The sequence below is a fragment of the Solea senegalensis genome, linkage group LG8 (assembly GCF_019176455.1).
Source record: "Solea senegalensis isolate Sse05_10M linkage group LG8, IFAPA_SoseM_1, whole genome shotgun sequence".
Lineage (NCBI taxonomy): Eukaryota > Metazoa > Chordata > Actinopteri > Pleuronectiformes > Soleidae > Solea > Solea senegalensis.
This window is the reverse complement of record NC_058028.1, coordinates 7,304,676-7,323,892: the sequence shown is the minus strand read 5'-3', so window position 1 is coordinate 7,323,892 and position 19,217 is coordinate 7,304,676. Positions and strand designations below refer to the sequence as shown.

The window sequence follows — 19,217 nt, the reverse complement described above, 5'->3', positions numbered from 1 at the left end:
CTGTTACCTGTAATATAATTAGAGCCCCCTCAGGAAGCTCCTCATTCACGAAAGCATGCAGCGACATCACTGACGTTGTCCAAAGCACGTAATAAAAGAATATGTGTGTGTGTGTGTGTTATTTAAACAGAGATATTCTTACACTTACGATGCTTCCAATTGACTTTCCCTGCTCATTATCTCGCTGGTTAGGTGGTTGATCTTGACAGGGAGAAGCCAAAGGGAATCCTATAGGGGTACTGCACAGACTACTTATGCAGAGCATGTCAAAAGAAGTTTTCACACCATAATAATAAAGAGGCTTTTGAAGATTGATCTTGTGAGGATGCCAGCTTCTCTCCCAAACCCCCCCCCTCCAGCAACACTCAGACCTCAAGAGAAACTTTGAGACGAGATACAAAGGAAATGTCAGTGTTTACTTGCAACATGCAGGTATATGCAGCCTTCTTTTTTATCTTATCATTTCAGATATTATTAATTTATCAACAGTCACTCTTTATGGTCTGTTTGGAAGTCGACACGTTTGTTGTTGAGCTCGTTCGGGAGACCAGTTCATGTGTGGCAGAGCGTCCAAACAAACTGACCACTGCCATTTAATCACCATCCTGGAACCCCTTTTCTCCAATTAGGTGCCTCTAATGAGCTTCACAGATAAATTGTGGAGTCCCCCCACTGTCATGTCACTGCTCAGAGAATCCATTTAAAGTCCACATGTGGAGAAAAATGCTGCATGTGATGCCTCGCCGGGTCACTGGTGTTTGTATTATTCAGAGGTTTCGGACAGAAGTGAGAGAATGTATATAGTGTCCTCGTTCATTGCAGCGCCTCCTCACTCTACACACGGACACAAAATCATTCTCGACCTCCTTTACAGCTTACATCTGTTACCATGGCGATGAGGCGCAGAAACGACGGCCCTGAGGCTCGTTAGGGCCAGTGTCAAAACCGGCATTGCACTGCTTGCTCCCAAATATTCCTCAGTCTTCATGCTAGGCACTGTGTGTGTGTGTGTGTGTGTGTTGCAAACTGTGCGAACACCTGATGACCAGAAGTAAAGCGGCTCGCGCTTCATCTTTCATCTTTTCTCTCTCCGACAATATATCGCCAATTAGCCGACTCACCCGAGCGACAGCTGGCATCAAAGTGCCCCCCAGCAGCAACATGTGACTTGCCAGCGAGAGAAAATCCGACGACAGAGGAATCTGCATTAGAATATTTCTCTTCCTGCATTATCCTGATTTATTCATGAGGCCAAACAAAGAAATCAGATGGAGGAAATCTCCCTCGTGTTAAGTTCTTGTGCTCCACAGAGCGTTTGGGGGAGACAGCTGATTACATAGGGTTGGCATCAGTTTGTGTGGTGGAAAAACTCCCATCTCATGTGGGCTTCTGGGGATACTTTGCTGCGCAGCATTGTATATCTGTCTGCATCTGTGTCCTCTGCCGCCACGTGTTGGCTCTTCAAAGCCCAGCACTGCAGCCCCCTTCTCTGGGAGAGAGTTTGCAATTTTTATCACTCCTATAATCCACTCTTATTGCACCAACCTATCCAGAGGGTGGAGGGTGGAGGATGTGTGTGTGTGTTCAACACATGGACAAGCCAACAAGCACCTGGTGTTCTGCTAGGGTATCATTAAGATAGCACTGGTTTATACACGTCCTGCCTCCATCACAAAAAAAAGAAAAAGGAAAAAGGAGGAAAGAAAAAAAAACTTTGGTCGACTTAATCAGACTGACTCTTCCTCACATATTCACCACACACACACTTAAGCAAGTGTGGAAGAGAGGAGTTTGTGTGTGTGTGCGTGTTGTCGGGCACACTCACTGGTCAGCAGCAGCTGGCAGATTCCTGCTGTGACTGTGGGGGTCAGCTACACCTTCAATTCTTAATTTAATCTGATCCTGTGTGTGCGTGCGTGCGTGCGTGCGTGTGTGCATGTGTGTGTGTGTGCGCATTCACAAAAATGTCACATCAACAGCAGTCACAATGGCAGCCCTCCCCTTCCCCTTTTTGTTTTCAAATAAATAAAAAAAATAAAACACTCAATCCTTTAGGGAAATTTATTTCCTGTCAGTGCCAAATCATATTTAATCACATGTTTATTTTGCTGTCCACCTGTTTATTTTCACTTAGCTTATGAATAGCGAGTATTGACGTAGTTGATCCTCCGCCAGCCTTCCCTGCAAAGATCATTCCCAGGCCAGACATGACATGGAAGATGGAAATATGATGCTACTACGTGAAATTATCTATCGATTTCTGCGCTGTTAACAGTTGTGTTGCAGGGCTGTGTTGTCTTGTGGTGAATCCCCTTTCGATGTGCACAGCTGGTGTGGGAGTAGCTGAGGCAGAACACTGTTCTAGGTCATATCATTTGCCACAAGTAGATTAGACTTGCTACGTTTCAGGGCCGTGGAAAGGAAAACAAACAAAGAGGATCGGGTTGCGTCGTCAAAATTGCCACTTTGTGAATGTTTTCTGTCGTGAGTTTGGACCTTAAGTGGCTAAATCTTCATTTAGAGCTCAGACCTGCAGATGTGCTCACACAGACTGCTTCTCTCTGCTCGGGTAGCGTTTGATTAATGCCAGTGAACGTTTGTTTGTTTCTTTGTATGTTTATTTTCTGTGCAATTTTCCATCTCTTAGTCCCGATGCTTTATAGATGGGCATCTGGCATGAAAGCCCATTTCCTGTCCTTTTCTCGGTGCCTTCAGGGACACCCTCTAAATCCTGGGACTGTTGTGATTATAGAGCTCGACTTGTCACTGCAGGTGGAGCAGAGCAAGGAGGGGAAAATGAGCAGCATCCAGGCAGCCCCGTCTTTGAGAGCGTCAAATGCATTATGCTATTGATGATTTACAGTGTTTGGCGTTTTGCTGTGGACGTGTGCCCCCAGCTGGGGAGGCTGTGAGAATAATAGCAATATTTCTCAGAAGCCCTGTTGATAATGCACAGCCCTTGTTGACCATGCTGGCAGTGTCCTCTCGTCATTACACGGTCATATGCCACTTTTATGGCATGTAATAATCTGTTGACATGAATTTTTAAATGACATGTGGCCAGCGGCATGAGAGAAAATGTAGCTAGATCTCCACCTAGTGGCGAGTCAAGCATACACACACCTCATCACCAACAATACATGGCACTTTTCTTCTTTTTTTTTTTGGTAACATTTAATCCTCTTATGTCTCTTTTGCACCTTTTCAGGAAGGGAAGAAGAAATTCGATAAGGAAACGGAGAAGTACTACTCCACACTGGAGAGACACCTCAGCTTGTCATCCAAAAAGAAGGAGGCGTATCTGCAGGAGGTGAAGCCAAAATGCGCTTTCTCATCCCTCATCATGTCTCCTGAATAATGCTATTGTATGGTTGGAGTGTTTCGGAGGCTGTTGTTTGTGCAGCATTCTTTTGCTCATTTCCCGTCAAAGCACACACAGTGCTCCAGGTGCTGGTGTGAGCATTAACTCACTGTCCACACACTGTGACCCCCTTGTCTTTGTCACGGCACTAACCCTGGCTTTTGTTTGCTCATTCTCAGGCTGACACGCAGATTGATAAGGAGAGGCAACTGTTTTACGACGCGTCCCTCGAGTACGTTTTCAAAATACAAGAAGTGCAGGAAAAGAAGAAGTTTGAGTTTGTCGAGCCGGTAAGAGAAGGAGCCGTTTTTTCATATGAAAACCCGTCAGTGATGCTGGGAATTAAAAATGGAAACACATTGCGTCAGTACATGCATGCGTTCACACATGATTCAAAGGCTGACTGGTTTTTCATTTCAGTAAATGCACTACTATGGTAAAGCTAGCTGCTCACAGGATTGTTGAGTCATGATTTAAACGAATAATGAGGCTGGTGCATGTTTACTAACTAAATAAAAATCTTATGGTGTGGTTGCAGCAGTACATTTGAAAACAAATGTTTCTAATGTTACTCCACATCTGGATAGCTATCTGTGTAAGTAAAGTTGTCTGAGGGGAAGGAATCCAGTGTAGCAGGAGTCTGGTGGAAAAAGCATGGTGACAGCAGGTCACACCGCAACTCGTACATCATCATACCCTCCTCCCGTTTGCTCTGACGTCAAAGCTCCGCCCTCCGAAAACATCAAACACACACTGCCTGACAACTGCTGCAAGGTGAGTTGAGGAGAGAGAGCAGTGAGACGACAGCCTCCTTGACATCAACTTCATTATGTCACGGTGCCACGGCGTGAATCAACAACAAAATGATTATTATTTGTGTTTGTTACTGTGTCGTGAGGGCTTCAGACACTTCTTTTATGTTTTCTTTTGGTTATCAGGACGTGGAACAGGATCTCCTCAAACACGTTATTGCAAGAAATGACGGATTGTAGCTTTAACAGCATTTTTTTTTTGTCACAAAACCTGTTTTTAGCTCCTTAAACATAAATTTCCTTTAAGTGGTCGTCACAAAAGAAAAAAAAGTGTGTATACTTTGTAGATTCATGGTTCTCAAACTGTGGTATGTGTACCAACAGTGGTACGCGAGCTTGCTCTGGTGGTACCCGGAGGAAAATTAGAGATATTCTTCTACTGTATATACCAGGGTATGTGATTGGAGTGGAAATGAGGAACTTTGACCAGAGAGTGTAGAACTCAGGTGTCAAACTCAAGGCCTGCGGGCCACATCCGGTCCACCATGCAATTGTTTTTGTTATTTGACCTCATACGGCCCTCAAATTGGACACATTTTAATTTCAGCCCCCTCTGTTATTGAGTTTGACACCCCTAGTGTAGAAAAGGAAACAAATAACAAAAAAGTAATAATATATTGATATCGCTCCAGGAAGAGGAGGATGATGAGAAAGCAAATGATCTTATTGGGAATAAATCTGGTTTATTTACACCACTGTATTTTAACATTGGCGATAATGGTGTTACTTTGAGAGCTCAATAGTTTATCAGATTTGTATACAAAGTTTGAGAACCACTGTCACCGCAACAATTCTGTGGATTGCTAAAATTGTAGTTCTTGCAATATACAGTGTAGGTTTAGTTGATGCAAACACACTCGTATATGAAATGGCACAGAATTACAAGCACTTACTGCTAATCAAGGTGGCTTTCTAAATCTCTCTTAATTATATTCAGTCCTTATGGGAAACCTTGTGGGCAAACTTAAATAAAATGCTGTCAAACAAAGCAAGACAAAGTGCTGATGCAAATCCAAGGTTCCCGCCGCACCGCCCCCCCACTGCACCGGCCCTGCTGCGCGGAGATGTAGCGTCAATTCTAACACATTTAGCGGAGAAGTTACCGCTAAATGGAAATATTAAGTTCTTGAGGTGTTAACTGTCTCTGGACGTGAGATGAAAGCTAAGTGGCAGTTTTAAAAGCCGCTGCTTCCTTTTCTGTTTGCGTCCGCTGGCAGCTAAGACCCGGAAATCCGGGCCAGAAATGTAAATCTCCAGGCCCAGGTAGTGCTGGGAGAAATGACAAGGCTCAGCCTCGCCTGTGATGAATCTGGTCACAGATAAGATGGTTCATCCTTGAACGTTAGATGTACCGAGCCTCATCTTCCAAATCAAATCAGCAGTTGTGTCTGAGGATGTGACTCAGGGCAGCGCTGTGTTTGTGGGATTCTGTATGCTACAGATGGGGATCAGTTCAACAATACGGGCCTGCGCTCCTTCTGTGTTATCTGTGTTCTACAGAAAATAAGATCAATATCCGTCAGCCACACAGAACCACAACTTTCAGGAACTTTCTTTTCTTTGCCTTATCCTTGAAATATTTAATTTTACACAGTAAACAAGTTAATATAAAGTTGATTTATTTGTGGAGTTAACCCCTAAAGTGGAAATTGACAGATTACAGCAATATGTCAGTATTGTGACATAAGCCCCTTTGTAAGAAGCACGATATTTATTCAAGCCAAAATGCCATTTTTAGATGAAATATTGTCCTGACCTACACATTGTATTCTATAGACATAAGAAAGCAACAATCTTCAAAGAAATCTGAACAATTATGTCAAAATTTCCATTCCCTATTATCGCAAATCATACCACAATTGCAATTTCAGTCAAAATATTCACAATTACATTTTATTCAAGCCAAAATATGTATCCAAATGCCATTTTTAGATGAAATATTGTCCTGAATCTTAGTCATTTTAAGTGTTTTTCAAAAAAAGTATGTAAATTTCCATTCCCCATAATATCGCAAATCATACCACAATCACAATTTCAGTAAAAACAAATCGCAATTTGATATTTATTAATAACTGTTCAGCCCTAGTTCAGAGAAACAGAAGCATAATTGTGTGATTGTTTCTTGTTTTTATGTTTTCATGTGTAAAGTGGTGATCACGCTCTTGTTCCCTGTGCTTCTTCTGTGTTTTTTTGTCGCTCTCCAGCTCGTCGCCTTTCTTCAGGGTCTGTTTACATTCTACCATGAAGGATATGAGCTGGCTCACGAATTCGAGCCGTACAAACAGCAGCTTCAGTTCAACCTACAGAACGTAAGTCCCAGCACCTCGGGCAGGGTTGTACACAAAGGCAACCAGCCACGTAATCAGATTCTGCAGCTTATCATACCCCGAGATAACAAGCGCAGTTTTCACAAATGGATAGCTGTGTGCTTAAAAGAAATTCTCTGCTGCACCGTGGATCGATATTTCCCGAGTGTTGTGTTGCAAGGCAGTTACTGTGGGCCATTTAATGCTCCTGTGTCAAAAAGTAGTTAATAGTTTTGAGTAAAACTACGGCTGCTGACACGGCTCCCCCTATCTTCCACTATGACCTCACTGCTTGCAGCCCAGGGGCCAACATTTTGCTCTGACCTGAAATCTTAGGTCATTGCTATGACAATTTCCCCCTTTATACCCTGAGCTCTAACTGGAGCAGGAGCAGGGGTTTTTTTCTGCTTGGTGATATGAAACAGCCTCATGCTGACTTGTTTGACTCAAAAGAAAAAGGCGATTTCATGCAGCTTTAACAGCCGAATCCCTGTCCTAATGTGGGATCATCTTTTTTTTCCCAATTTTAAATTGAATGTGTTTGAGTATTGGATGCACTGTTTGCGTTATTTGCTTTTTTTTGTTTTGTTGTTTTTTCCCCCTCAGGTGCCCTCGTTCCAGCTGCACAAACAAGAAGCCTTTGTCCAGTTTGTTTTTTTTGACAATTCGCCTTCATTTGTTGTTGTTGTAGGCAAAATAAAGATGTCCCTGAGTTGAAGAGTGAAGAACCACACAGGAAAGAAGTGCTGGCACACACTGCATATCATCTGTAACACGACCCCGCTTTTTTTTTTCCTCACACAGACTCGGAACAACTTTGTGAGCACCAAGCAGGAAGTGGAGAAGTTGATGGAGAGGATAAGGTCTGCTGATCAGGACTATAAACCCCCAGGCCAGTGGACGATGGAGGGCTTCCTGTACGTCCAAGAGAAACGTGAGTCTTTCAAGCTGGGCTCGCTGCCAATTGGTCCCTCTCTCTAAAACCCCCATGCTGCACTTATAAGTGCATGGGTTTACAGCCATCACCATAAACATGCCTCGAGTTCTCCCAGGCCTCCGCAGAAGAGACGCTCCGACACAGACCTCATAATTCATCCTGTTTACGGATTCACTTTGATGTGCTCTCAAACATGGAGGGGAGCGGGGGGGGGTTATACCACAAATGGTAGACTTTTATCGGCAGCAATAAACAACTTTTGATTCATCACACTTAAATTGCAAATTGATTTTCAGAAGCCGGCGTTTTTAGAGAAAAATATTGTGGCTCAGTTTTTTTTCCTTTTCCTGTTTGTTTATTTATTTGTTTGTTTGTTGTGTTTTTTCTTCTGTCTCAGGTCCTCTGGGCTGCACGTGGATACGTCACTACTGCACGTACGAGAAAAGCAGCAAGACCTTCACCATGAGCAACACGGAACACAAGTCGGCTGGCAAACAGGTAGTTTAGTCTGAGGTTACATTTACATAGAAGCATCTAGCAGACGCTGTTGTCCAGAGCGACTTACAAGAGAGGAAGAAGCTACATAGATATGAACAGTGGACTGATAGAGGGAGGGGGGTAAGGTAAATGCTAGGACAGAAGATGCTCTTGGAAGCTTCTTGAAGACAGACAGGGACGCCGCTGTTCTGGTAGCGCTCGGTAGGTCATTCCACCAGCGTGGAACAAGTCAATTTTGTTTTGTGTTGTCTTAGGCTCAATCTAGTCTGGTTTCATTTTTGTCTATTCCCACACGTCTGTGGAGGTTCTCAGTCATCCAGGTCATAGTCTTCTTCTGTCGTCCACTCGCCTACAGCCAACTACAGAAGATTGACTATTCCCAAGTTTTAGTTTCAGCTCAGTTTATTAGTCTTGGGTTTAGGTTTAGTATAATTTTGTTGTAATTTTGCCTTATTTGCTAGTCTATATTAAGTATATTCTAGTCTTTTTATTGGTTTCATGTTTAATGTAGTTTAGTCTTGGGCTGTAGTTTAATTTAGTTTGTTGGTAGTCTTAGTTTCATCTGGTTTATTCTTAAGCTTCAGCCTAGTCTAGTTACTGTTTGTCTTAGTCTCAGTTTTAAATTGAGTTTTGTTTCAAATCCTATGGATTATTTTTAATTTGGATTAGTAGGGTCTCTATGTATCCATATTTCTAGTCTAAGGTTTAGTCTAATCTAGTTTTAGATCAACCAGGATAAGTTTAGTTTGGATTTAGAGGTTTTTATTCTTAGTTTTACTATAATTAAGTCTTAGTTTTAGATCATGTGATCTCTCAGTATTAGGATTAGTTTAGTTTACTCTTGGTCTCAGTTTGATCTAGTGTTGTTGCACACACGGTGCACACTGATACAAGTTGTGGGAAAAACTGTGCAAACTCTGTGTGGGTGAAACAAACTGTCCTTTGAGTCTTGAGGGGGGAAAACGAGATAAAAAAAAAAGAAGTAAAAAGCGTAAAGATGACAGAGCTGCAAATTGGGCTTGTTAACTCAAGGCAGACACAAATGGTTCAGAGATAACAAAATTCCACAAATATAACAAGAGAAGTGAACTCAAGGAAGGAAAAATAACATTTTCACAGAGGGTTTGTAGGGCGTCAGCTGAACAGATGTTTAAATGAATGTTTAGATTTCTGTCAACATTTGTATTGCAAGGGCATATTTAGAGATGAAACCATATCCAGAGTCCATTCATGTCATTTTTTTGTTGTTATTTTAGAACGGTCTCGTCCTCAGCCAGCCCGAGGTGTTTAAACTCAAGTCCTGCATTCGGAGGAAAACGGATTCCATCGACAAGCGTTTCTGCTTTGACATTGAAGTCGTGGAGAGGTCGGTGACTTTCTGCATCATCCAACAGCCAGTTAAATGTTTAATCACTTACCCGGACTGACAACATACCATCCAAAACCTGAGATTAAGTGTTGTTTTCTATTAATAGTTCTTCTTTTTCTAATAATCTCTGGCAGGCTGTACACTGAAAGGTGTAATCCTAACCCTCCATAGTTTGATGGAGGGTTCATTCTCAGACACATTCTTTCTATTAATAGTCAGGACAGTGTATATGGAGGAAACACTTAATATAAATGATTCAGTATCCATAACCAGAGTGCTTTGTTCCCTTTGATCTTGAAATATTGTACAATATAATAAGCAAACGACTGGAAAAATTGTACAAGTACATCATTGCAACCCATTTTAGCTTTAACTCACTGTAAGGCGAGCAGATTTTGAGAATCCATTTATTTATAATTAAGATAACTGAAGCATTTGTGGGATATTTGTGTATTTTGTGTTCTAATGAATTGACCTGATCCTGGCAATTAACCCAGACTGTCACAGGAGTATACTGCTGCATCTGAACATGCAAGAGCTGTTCAGGTTTGATTAACATCTTCAAAGGCTCCCTGTTTTACCAGAGTTCCATGTTTTCCACCCCGTTTGTCTCCCGCATGTTCCTCGATGTTGTCGAGTCGCCTTCCTTTTTCCCGTTTGTCGTACATGCACAGCGTTGATAATGTTCTCCTCCCCCCTCTCTTCTCTGTGTCCGTGTGAATGTAGAAATGACATCTGTCGTGGAACTCTTTTCAGACCACTCCGATTTTTCTGTAAAGTCCGGTATGTGAACTGACCGGCGCTGCCCTCCCAGCGCCGCTGCATGTGCTGCATGTTTTCCCGCTAACTGCATCGTTTCACACACGATCTCTCAAATCTTCCATTGAAATGCTGACGCTTTCCCGACCACGTTCACAAAATCAGTTACCACATGGTCGATATGGGTCAATTATGGGATTGAGACGAACGTTTTAGATTACTTCTACTTGTCTTGATCAGACTCTCTGTTGCCACTGTGCGTTTTTTTGCCTACCATCAATACGCGTGGCTCATGTTTCTGAAATTGAATTGACATTTACATGTAAACAGTCAATAAGATCATGTGTTAACCACTTTTGGCACATTTGATTTGATTTGATTTGATTATTGATTCCACACCTGGGAAATTCTCCCGTTACAGTAGCAAAAAAAATAATTAAAGGCAGACAAGTGACAAACTCAAAATAGGAACAGCGTGAATAATAAAATTAGCAAGAAAGTCTAAAGATAGAAATGATGATGATGATGACATTAGAAGGGCTTTTTGATAATAATCAAAATTGAAATCAATTATTTCAACCGATAACTCATTGTATCGAACTTGAAAAAGTTTATGAAATAACCTTTTGAATTTACCTAAAAATAATTAGAAATAATTGTATTATATAAATCTTTACTCATGCACTCAGCGCTGCATGTTCGACCCGGGGATTCCACTGAATGCACATGTTCTATTTTTGCCAGTTGATGACAAGCAGGACAGGAAGGTAGATGTCATTTAAAGTGTAATTTTCAGAATAAAAGCCCCCTATCTGGACTATGTGCAGTCGTGGTCTGCAAGGTCACTTAATGCCTGGGCTTGTAGGAGCCACATGGGTTTTTTTAGGGACAGGGTGGACTGCAGTGGAACTCACCAGAGCAGCTGACGTGATGAATTGGCCTCAACATACGCAAAAATATACCATAGTCACAACATAAATCCCCAGTGGAATGTCCATTTAACATGTCATTTTTTAAGGTTACATGCCACTTAATTACTCCTTTGCTGGATGGGAATTTTGATTCATCATGCATTTAAATATGTGTGAACTTCATCTCCGTAGTGAAAAAGAATGTGTTAGGGCTGCGACTAATCTGTGAATCAATTAGTTGTTTTGTCCATAAAATGTCAGAAAACGTCAAACATTGTTGATCGCTGTCTGCCGAACCTCAAAACGATGATGTTCTCAAATGTCTCGTTTTAAAATAATTCAGTTTGAATGATTTCCTTGTTTTATGGAGCAAAGAAACCAGAAAACATTCACATGAAACTCCGAGATCTTGTTTTTTATAAATTGTCGATTTATACTTTTTATTCCGCACAGAATCTACAAATATAACATTTGCTATGTTGTTAACAGCAGTTTTTCTGCAGTTGCTCAAAAAATAGATATTGATTTATGTTGTTGTGAGGCTTCGATTGATCACGCCTTGCTTTTACACGGACGATTTATAACTGATTAGTATTTAATGTTTTTACTGGACAGCGGTTTAAGGGATTAGCCAAAGATCAAACTCCTTTGAGTGGCTGCCTCCTGATTATCAGTGGCTGGATTGACCAAGCCAGACTCATGAAAGCTTGATGGAGAGCTCATTACTGTGGTGTTTACTTCAGAGTATGACCTCACCTCATTACTGCGGGGTGTTAGTTGCGTCGTGCCAGCAGGGGCCACCACCGCTACCACCGCTGCTCGCCCTTGGCGAGTGTTGCTGAGCGTGGACAATGACTGCAGTTTATTTGCAGCACGAGTCGTTTATCATAAATGACGATGCCTCAAGGAGCTTGTTCCAACCTCAAGGACAAGGTGGTGGGCCAAATTCACTTGGGGTCAAGTTCATCCATTCATCCTTGTTCTATTAAAAAAGTGGCCCGTATGTAGCCAGATTTAGGCTTTCTTCAACTAAATTAACCTTATTTAGTGAGTCACTGTTTTGTTTTTTTCACACCAGACAGTTCAAGTGATCAAAGCCACAGGTGAAACAGTAGTTGTTTACGATGGCTCCGCTCCATCAGATGTCCCAGTAAAGCCACGACACTCGGGCTGCATGCATAATATCAGGACCCTGGAGCGAGCGCATATAAATGGAATGCAGTCATTACCTTTGCCAATGAGGTCTGCAGTGGCATATGTCTGTTTTATGTCTGTTTGATAGGACTTCTCAGAAAAGCACTCGGGTGAAAGCAGATGAGAAGTTGAGGAGGGGTGAGATGTGACCCAGGGAAGAAGTTATTGAACCGTGGAGCAGATGTGACCTGTTTCAGTTTCTTGAAAATGACTGGTGGACTGGTGTAGGCTCTCAGATCTAATTCTGGGTTTTCATGTACACCTGTGCTTTTCCACACATATTAGACCCTTTTCCACCTTTGGTCGCCAGCTCGCCCTCGCTTCGGCACGGCATGATTTAGGTTGGTTTTTCCGCTAAATACTAACTACTCAACGTGGGCGGAGCCATCACTGCACGGCTGCATGAAACTGCCGTGACTAGTGACTCGCAAACCAGTGTAAATGAATCATTAGAATCAGTTCATTAAAACTATTTGTTCAGTACTTCCTCCGTGAGCGGAACAAAGACTCTAAATTCACCCGACTCCTCTGTTAAATATTGAGATTTTAGACATTTCCCTGGTAATTATTGGAGATTAACCCACGTTTTTAGGATTGTTAAGTCTTTTTAACTGATCTACAGTTCGGCATTGTTCAGCTTGATTCTTGTGTCGGACGTCTCTTCCGATGACGGCACTCTGACAGCCTGGCAACGTAACACATAGTATCACCTCCGCTCGCTTGGAACTTCGCCAGAGTAGGTACTAAAAAAAGTACCTTGAACCAAGTACTATCACTAGTGGAAACACAACTTAACTGTGCCGCGCCGAGGCGAGTCGAATAGAGTCAAAATGTCTGCTGTGAAAGTGGTTCATGAGTAAAGTTACAGCCACGTGTTTTCCTAGAATAAGTGTCCCCTACCTGGTTTTACGGTTTGATCCAGAGTTCGACTCTTTACAGCTTATCGTCCCTTCCCTCTCTATACCATTTTTTTTCTTTTTAAACTCTTTCCTATCTCGTAAAGGCAAGGAAAGCCTGCGATATTATTTTAAAAATGACAGTGTCCCACAATCCACAGACCTGTCTGCCGTAACAGGTTGTTCTTCGGGTGAAAGCAATGGGGTCACAATTTCTGGAAATAGAACTCTGTAAATGAATAATACAATATATATATATATATACAGTATATGCACTACATCATTTTCTGAGGGAATGAGAATAGTTGTCTTAAAATCAGGGGTTTGTTAAGGGCAGGGTGTCACTTTTAAACATATTTGGTTAAGAGTATTACAAGATGGATAAAATAATACCCATAAAAAAGTATGAATATGTATACAATAATATGTTTTACAGCATAAAAGGCCATAATTTGTACATAATAATACAATATTGATTGGATCCAGCTTATTGACAGTCGAAATCTAAAGTAGTGTATCAGAAATTAAATATTCTAGATGATTTCCATATTTTGAGCATCATAAATAGTCAAATTAATTCTTTTTTTGCTTTACAGATATCGTAGATTTGAAACTCTCTGCATGGCAAAATACTTTTCTTGTGTTTTTTTTTTATCATTTGGTTTAAACACATTGATTGTAACACATGCAGCCTCCATGCTCATACTAACGATCACTGGTGGTGGTGTTTTGTTCTTGTTTTTATTTGTTTTTTTACCAGTATCATTAGCCAGTGTTGTGTTGTCACTAAAGCGGGGGCAACAATCGTGTAGGTCCAATTCAAGCCATATAGAACAAATGTGAAGGTGTCAGTGCATGCTGGGTGCAAAATGAATGTCACTCGCAATATCGGGCACGGGTAGCTTTTTAATTGGGTGTGGAATGTGCAGCACAGAGCCAAACAAGGGCACAGTTTGATGTCAGGAATCTGCACACGGGCTATTTTAGTCACACTAGTCCTTTTATAGTGGTCTCAGCCAGTGTAAACAAGGTCTGTCCAGGGCCTTTAAGGCAACGAGATCCGATTGAGAGCAGCTTTTTCTCTGAAATCTTTCCAGGCATGGCGTTATGACGTTGCAGGCGCTGTCAGAGCCTAACAGGAGACTGTGGCTGGAGGCCATGGACGGCAAGGAGCCGGTGAGAAACCTACTTCTCTGTGTTCAGCCGTGGCTGCTGTTTGACCAAGACAGTGTGTTGTTCTACAATGAAAATCACACCATAAGTGATCTATTTGTCACTGGTGCCCCCTTCTGGTGACTTTAGTGTGCGACCGTTTCAGAAACTATGACCTCACCACTTGAGCTAATAATAGAACAGTGTTGGAGCACTGGGAAAATAAATATTGTGGGTTTTATTCCTGGAATTTTCCTCAACTCTTAAGAACTGTGATGATGATGATGATGATGATTTGTTTTTTTTCTAACCTCTTTCTAGATTTACAACCTACCAGCCATATTAAGCAAAAGGGAAGAGAGTAAGTGTCATTTTTATTTTCTTGTCCTAGTTTATCAGTTTAATTTCAGTGTCACAAGTCTGAAATAAAACACACATATCAAGTACTTATATTCCTTTTTATTATTTATTTTTTTCTTACCACATCGCTTCACATGTCTCTCATTAACACAATTACTTTGACACACACCCACTCAGCTGACACAACAGAGGCTTCCAGCACATGGGTTGTATCTCATTATCTTGGAGCACAAGCAGAGGGAGAGCCTATTATTCCTGCGTGATGTGCACGTTTAACCCCCCCGACTGTTGTTGACACGTCAGCCCTGTTCTGTTGTATTACAGCGTTCCTTAATGAGGCGGGATTCAACTTTGTGAGGCGCTGCATTGACCTGGTGGAAACGAGAAGTGAGGCCTTTGAATCTCAGCGCTTCCATTCATTAAAATATATGCCGTATATGCTTGAATGCCGCCCCGGCTGGTCGACCTGACGACACGCTCACGTACATTTTCTTTATTGTCGTCCTGCAGGTATAAATACGATGGGATTGTACAGGATTGGAGGGGTCAACTCCAAAGTACAGAGGCTGATGACCACCGTCTTCTGTAAGTATTCTTCATTTACTCAAACAGGAGCCAGTAGATGGCTATATTAATGCATGAGATGTAGATTAAGGAGTGATTGCAGATTGATAGATGGATTTTAGATCGATTGATTGACATATTACAGATTGCTGAATAAATTCTGATAATATTCATCAATCCATTATATCAGTGGTGTCAAACTGGCATCGATTACATGTGGGCCCACCATTTAATATCACGTGTTTAAACACAATTTAATACTTAACATGTTTGCTAACAGTATTTATTATAAAAGTAATAATAAGACATTTGGTTGTAATTATCACATATATACTGTATATATACATATATGTATGTATACTGTATATATATATACATATATATATATAAACACATATATACATATACATACATGTTTGGTGTTTGAGTTATAGTCGTCCATGTTGTTATTGACTTAATTTTTTGATTTATTTCTCTATTTTTGATATTCATAGGTTTATGTTGCATCATATGTCATTATGCTAAAGTATCCATATCCATATATCCATATAACGTTCCATATCAAAACGAACACTTTGACATTGAAATTCCATGAAATATCATCATGAATATCTTTATTTTGACATCATGATGGAATATTGTGATATAAGTTTTAGCTCGTGTTGCCTTCCTGCTAATGAACAGTTGTGTTTTCCCACTTTGGACCAGATCAGACGCTCATTGGCCCTCGTGTCATTCGAGTTTGACACCCAGCAGTAACAAGTCTTCATGAAGACTCTGGTTATTTTGCAGATACACATTAGAGTTTGCACTGCTGAGCGACAACTGGTGATCTGGTGGGAAAATAGAAAATCAGTGACAAATTTACGCCATGACTTTATTTAATATTTAATAATATTCTTAAATGACGTGTAGAAAAACTATCAAAGAGCAGCTTCTGCTGTGGTTTGTAAATGTCTAGGGGAAACCGTATCGTCTGTTTTAGAACATTTATGAGGAGCTGTAGAGCTTTATCAAACCCTGTGTGACATTGTAGAGTGAGTAAAGAGGTCCTCCTTGTGGTGTGACAGAGTAACAGCCTCCTGGCCTTGTGTTGTTTTGTCATCACCATGGTAGTTTAGCCCCCCGGTCTTCATGTTTGCATACATTTCATAAATTTGAGAAGTAGCTGTCTGAATAATTTGGATAAATCTATGTATGTTGATATTGATCTCATCACACGTCAGCCCCTGTGCATTTATATTCATATTTATATGTATTCCAAAGCCTACTCTCAAGCCTGTTTACACCAGCGAACAGTCAGCTTACTTAAGTAGCGGGTCATGTCAGGTCATCCTGCTTTCTTTATGCGGTCTGAAGCTTAACTGTTGCCGCGATTGTGAAAACAAAATGTGTTTTTCGACAGCATCCAAGGCACCTGTGGACATGGACCTGGATCCAGAGACGTGGGACAACAAAACCATCACCAGTGGTCTGAAGAATTACTTCAGGTCAGCTTGCCCTGCCAGCTGCGCGTCCTTTGCTGTCAGAAATCATCATTATCTCCATAATGTCTCTTTGATACCTCCCCAATGTTAGTCATGTATTCAGCGCTGCCACTGACTCACACAAAATGGGGGTGGATGCATTCAAAGGACCTGTGTCACTCAGGGAATAAATGATAACCATTCTCTTCACTCACCAGGTGCCTCTCTGAGCCTCTAATGACCTTTAGGCTCCACAAAGAGTTTATCATGGCTGCCAGTAAGTAATGAAAAGTTGCTAACATTGTAAAAATATAATAAGGTGATACATAATTTCCCAGTTTGCTTTCATTATCATGTGTCAAAGAGAGATTATCAAATAAGCAGTGCATTCAAAACACATGGATATTGAATCGGGCAGGCACAAAAATAGTGTTTTCAAACAAGGATGTGTGTGTAAACTGCATTTGTGTTTTTTAAATAAATGTGTTTTTATTTTCAAATAAATGAAGTCAGTTAAAATTAGGCATGAAGATTGTACCAATTAAACTCTTTCCAACTGAGGAAATGGCAACCTACCATGTTCTCTCTCATTTTACACTGAGAAATGAAATTGCATTAATTCTGTACTATTTGCTTCTTTCTGCACTGCTTGTTCATTTTATTCTATCATTTAATTTTGCCTCATCTCAGAGTCGGACGACCAAAACTACAGGGTGTGTGCCGTCCACACTCTGGTTCATAAGCTGCCTGAGAGGAACAAGGAAATGCTGGAGCAGCTAATAAAACACCTTGTCACGTATGTATTTCTGCAGTGAGTCACTAGACACCCCGTGAAAAACAGTTTAAAAAAAAAAAAGACTCATTACATCGTCTTCATTTGTTAATTATCAAGTCCCTAAAACTGTCACCACACAGTGACAGTTGCATTTTAAGTATCTAAGCAGACAAGTGACCCTTTACTCTGCAGTTTGTAACGCCCGTGTCCTCCGTCTGCAGGGTCTCCACACAAAACCAGCACAATCTGATGACGGTGTCCAACCTGGGTGTCATCTTTGGACCCACCTTGATGCGATCACAAGAGGAGACTGTGGCCGCGATGATGAACATCAAGTTCCAGAACATTGTGGTGGAGATACTCATTGAAAACTTTAATAAGGTATCCTCAGCCACGGGCTCTTTTCAGAGGTTCAGTGACCACTTTATTAGGTACAAACCCATTTACCTGCTTGGTGTAAATGACTTTGATGCTAGATGGGCTGTTTTGAGAGTTTCAGAAGCTTCTCCCACACAACCATCTCTAGGGTTCACAGAATTAGGCAAACTATCAAGTGAGCAACAGGTAAAAACACTTTTGTGGCAGGATTGACCGCTGAGTGTGTGCAGTTATTATTTAAGCTGCATTTTCGTCAGAACAAATCCTCACTGACTGTACACTTTCATGCGTCATTAACGTTGGCATGGTTGTTACATCCGCTAGAGGGCAGCACAGAGCTGAGCGATTCTGACAACAGCTGACACGGTGACTGCAGAGGAAACTGTGTTAATGTAGGGTAAAAGTGGCCGCACTGTTGTTGTTTTCTTTACATCTTCTTTTAAAAGCTTTAAAAAGCTTTTCGGAAATGTCCACCTTGTGTCCCTTAGTTGTCCCACTGGCTGCACTGCCCAGTGTTTGTATGGCAACACATCAGCGAGAGACACATTTCAAGTTAATCTGATCTTCATTGACATATTCATGACAATAATTAAAAAAGTAGTAGTTACAAAGTAACGCTGCCTGCACAGGTAATGTGGTTGCTATTGGAGACTCAACTTTACCTGCTGCTGCTGCTGCTGCTGCTGTTGCTGCTATCAGAGCAGGCAAACCTTAGCCTCTTAACCTGTGTTATCGATCAGTCAATTGAATTTCTTTGTCACATGTAATCAAATGATGGCTCGTGTTCAGGACAGCTGCTAGGGCAAAAGATCACGGCTGGATGCCGTCTGTGCTGCTGCTGCAAATGTAAGCTGTAAAAGAGAGATGTGGAACTGTGAAAAGGAAAGTAGTTATTTTGCAGTGACATATGGTATTTCTTCACAGAACTACCTGTTTTGCGACCGCAATAATATACTGTGTATATATATGGGTCTGTATGAGAGTCTGTATGGGGGAATACACACGTTGTATAGCAAGTAATCTTGTGTTCTTGCGTTGATCCCCCAGATCTTCCGCCAGCCTCCGGATCCGAATGTGCCCCTCCCCCAACCACAGAGCCGACCTGGCTCGCGCAGGAGCAGGGCCATCTGTCTGTCCGCGGGGCCCAGGAAGCCCCGCAGCCTTTACACTCCAACGCTGTGTTTGGCAGATGCAGAAAGTGAGTACCAGAGCAGTGATTAGCACAGCAGGTCATTGCACCGAAATCCAACAGTGGCCTTTAATATTTGTCAAGACATCTGCACAATTTCTCCAAGTTTCACCTCCTACTAGCTCAACTTTGTGGAAACCTATAATCACTTTAAATGACTTTAAATGACTTTCAAAGGTCATTTCTGCCACTAGGGGTCTCTCAATCAAAACAGTAACCGGGGTTCCCACGGGTCCTTGACTTTGTCCTTGAATTTGAAAAATCAACCTAAATAAGCATGGGTCATTTAA

The 19,217-nt window shown here is 41.5% G+C and overlaps 1 protein-coding gene across 7 annotated transcripts in view; it reads left to right on the top strand.

The window, feature by feature from the left end:
- LOC122773836 (rho GTPase-activating protein 42) overlaps positions 1 to 19,217 on the top strand; it is an 82,392-nt gene that overhangs the window by 57,961 nt on the left and 5,214 nt on the right. For 4 of the 7 annotated variants that reach the window (XM_044032787.1, XM_044032788.1, XM_044032786.1 and 1 more), the window contains exons 5-20: positions 3,209 to 3,310; positions 3,541 to 3,651; positions 6,378 to 6,482; positions 7,284 to 7,413; positions 7,814 to 7,914; positions 9,171 to 9,280; positions 10,010 to 10,066; positions 14,141 to 14,219; positions 14,517 to 14,556; positions 14,880 to 14,942; positions 15,066 to 15,140; positions 16,525 to 16,609; positions 16,804 to 16,862; positions 17,276 to 17,381; positions 17,582 to 17,741; positions 18,786 to 18,936. In XM_044032787.1, the coding sequence (XP_043888722.1) occupies positions 3,209 to 3,310; positions 3,541 to 3,651; positions 6,378 to 6,482; positions 7,284 to 7,413; positions 7,814 to 7,914; positions 9,171 to 9,280; positions 10,010 to 10,066; positions 14,141 to 14,219; positions 14,517 to 14,556; positions 14,880 to 14,942; positions 15,066 to 15,140; positions 16,525 to 16,609; positions 16,804 to 16,862; positions 17,276 to 17,381; positions 17,582 to 17,741; positions 18,786 to 18,936 (1,534 nt within the window). The remainder of the gene's footprint in view (positions 1 to 3,208; positions 3,311 to 3,540; positions 3,652 to 6,377; positions 6,483 to 7,283; positions 7,414 to 7,813; positions 7,915 to 9,170; positions 9,281 to 10,009; positions 10,067 to 14,140; positions 14,220 to 14,516; positions 14,557 to 14,879; positions 14,943 to 15,065; positions 15,141 to 16,524; positions 16,610 to 16,803; positions 16,863 to 17,275; positions 17,382 to 17,581; positions 17,742 to 18,785; positions 18,937 to 19,217) is intronic. The other 3 variants (XM_044032792.1, XM_044032791.1, XM_044032789.1) reach the window with 1 other exon arrangement.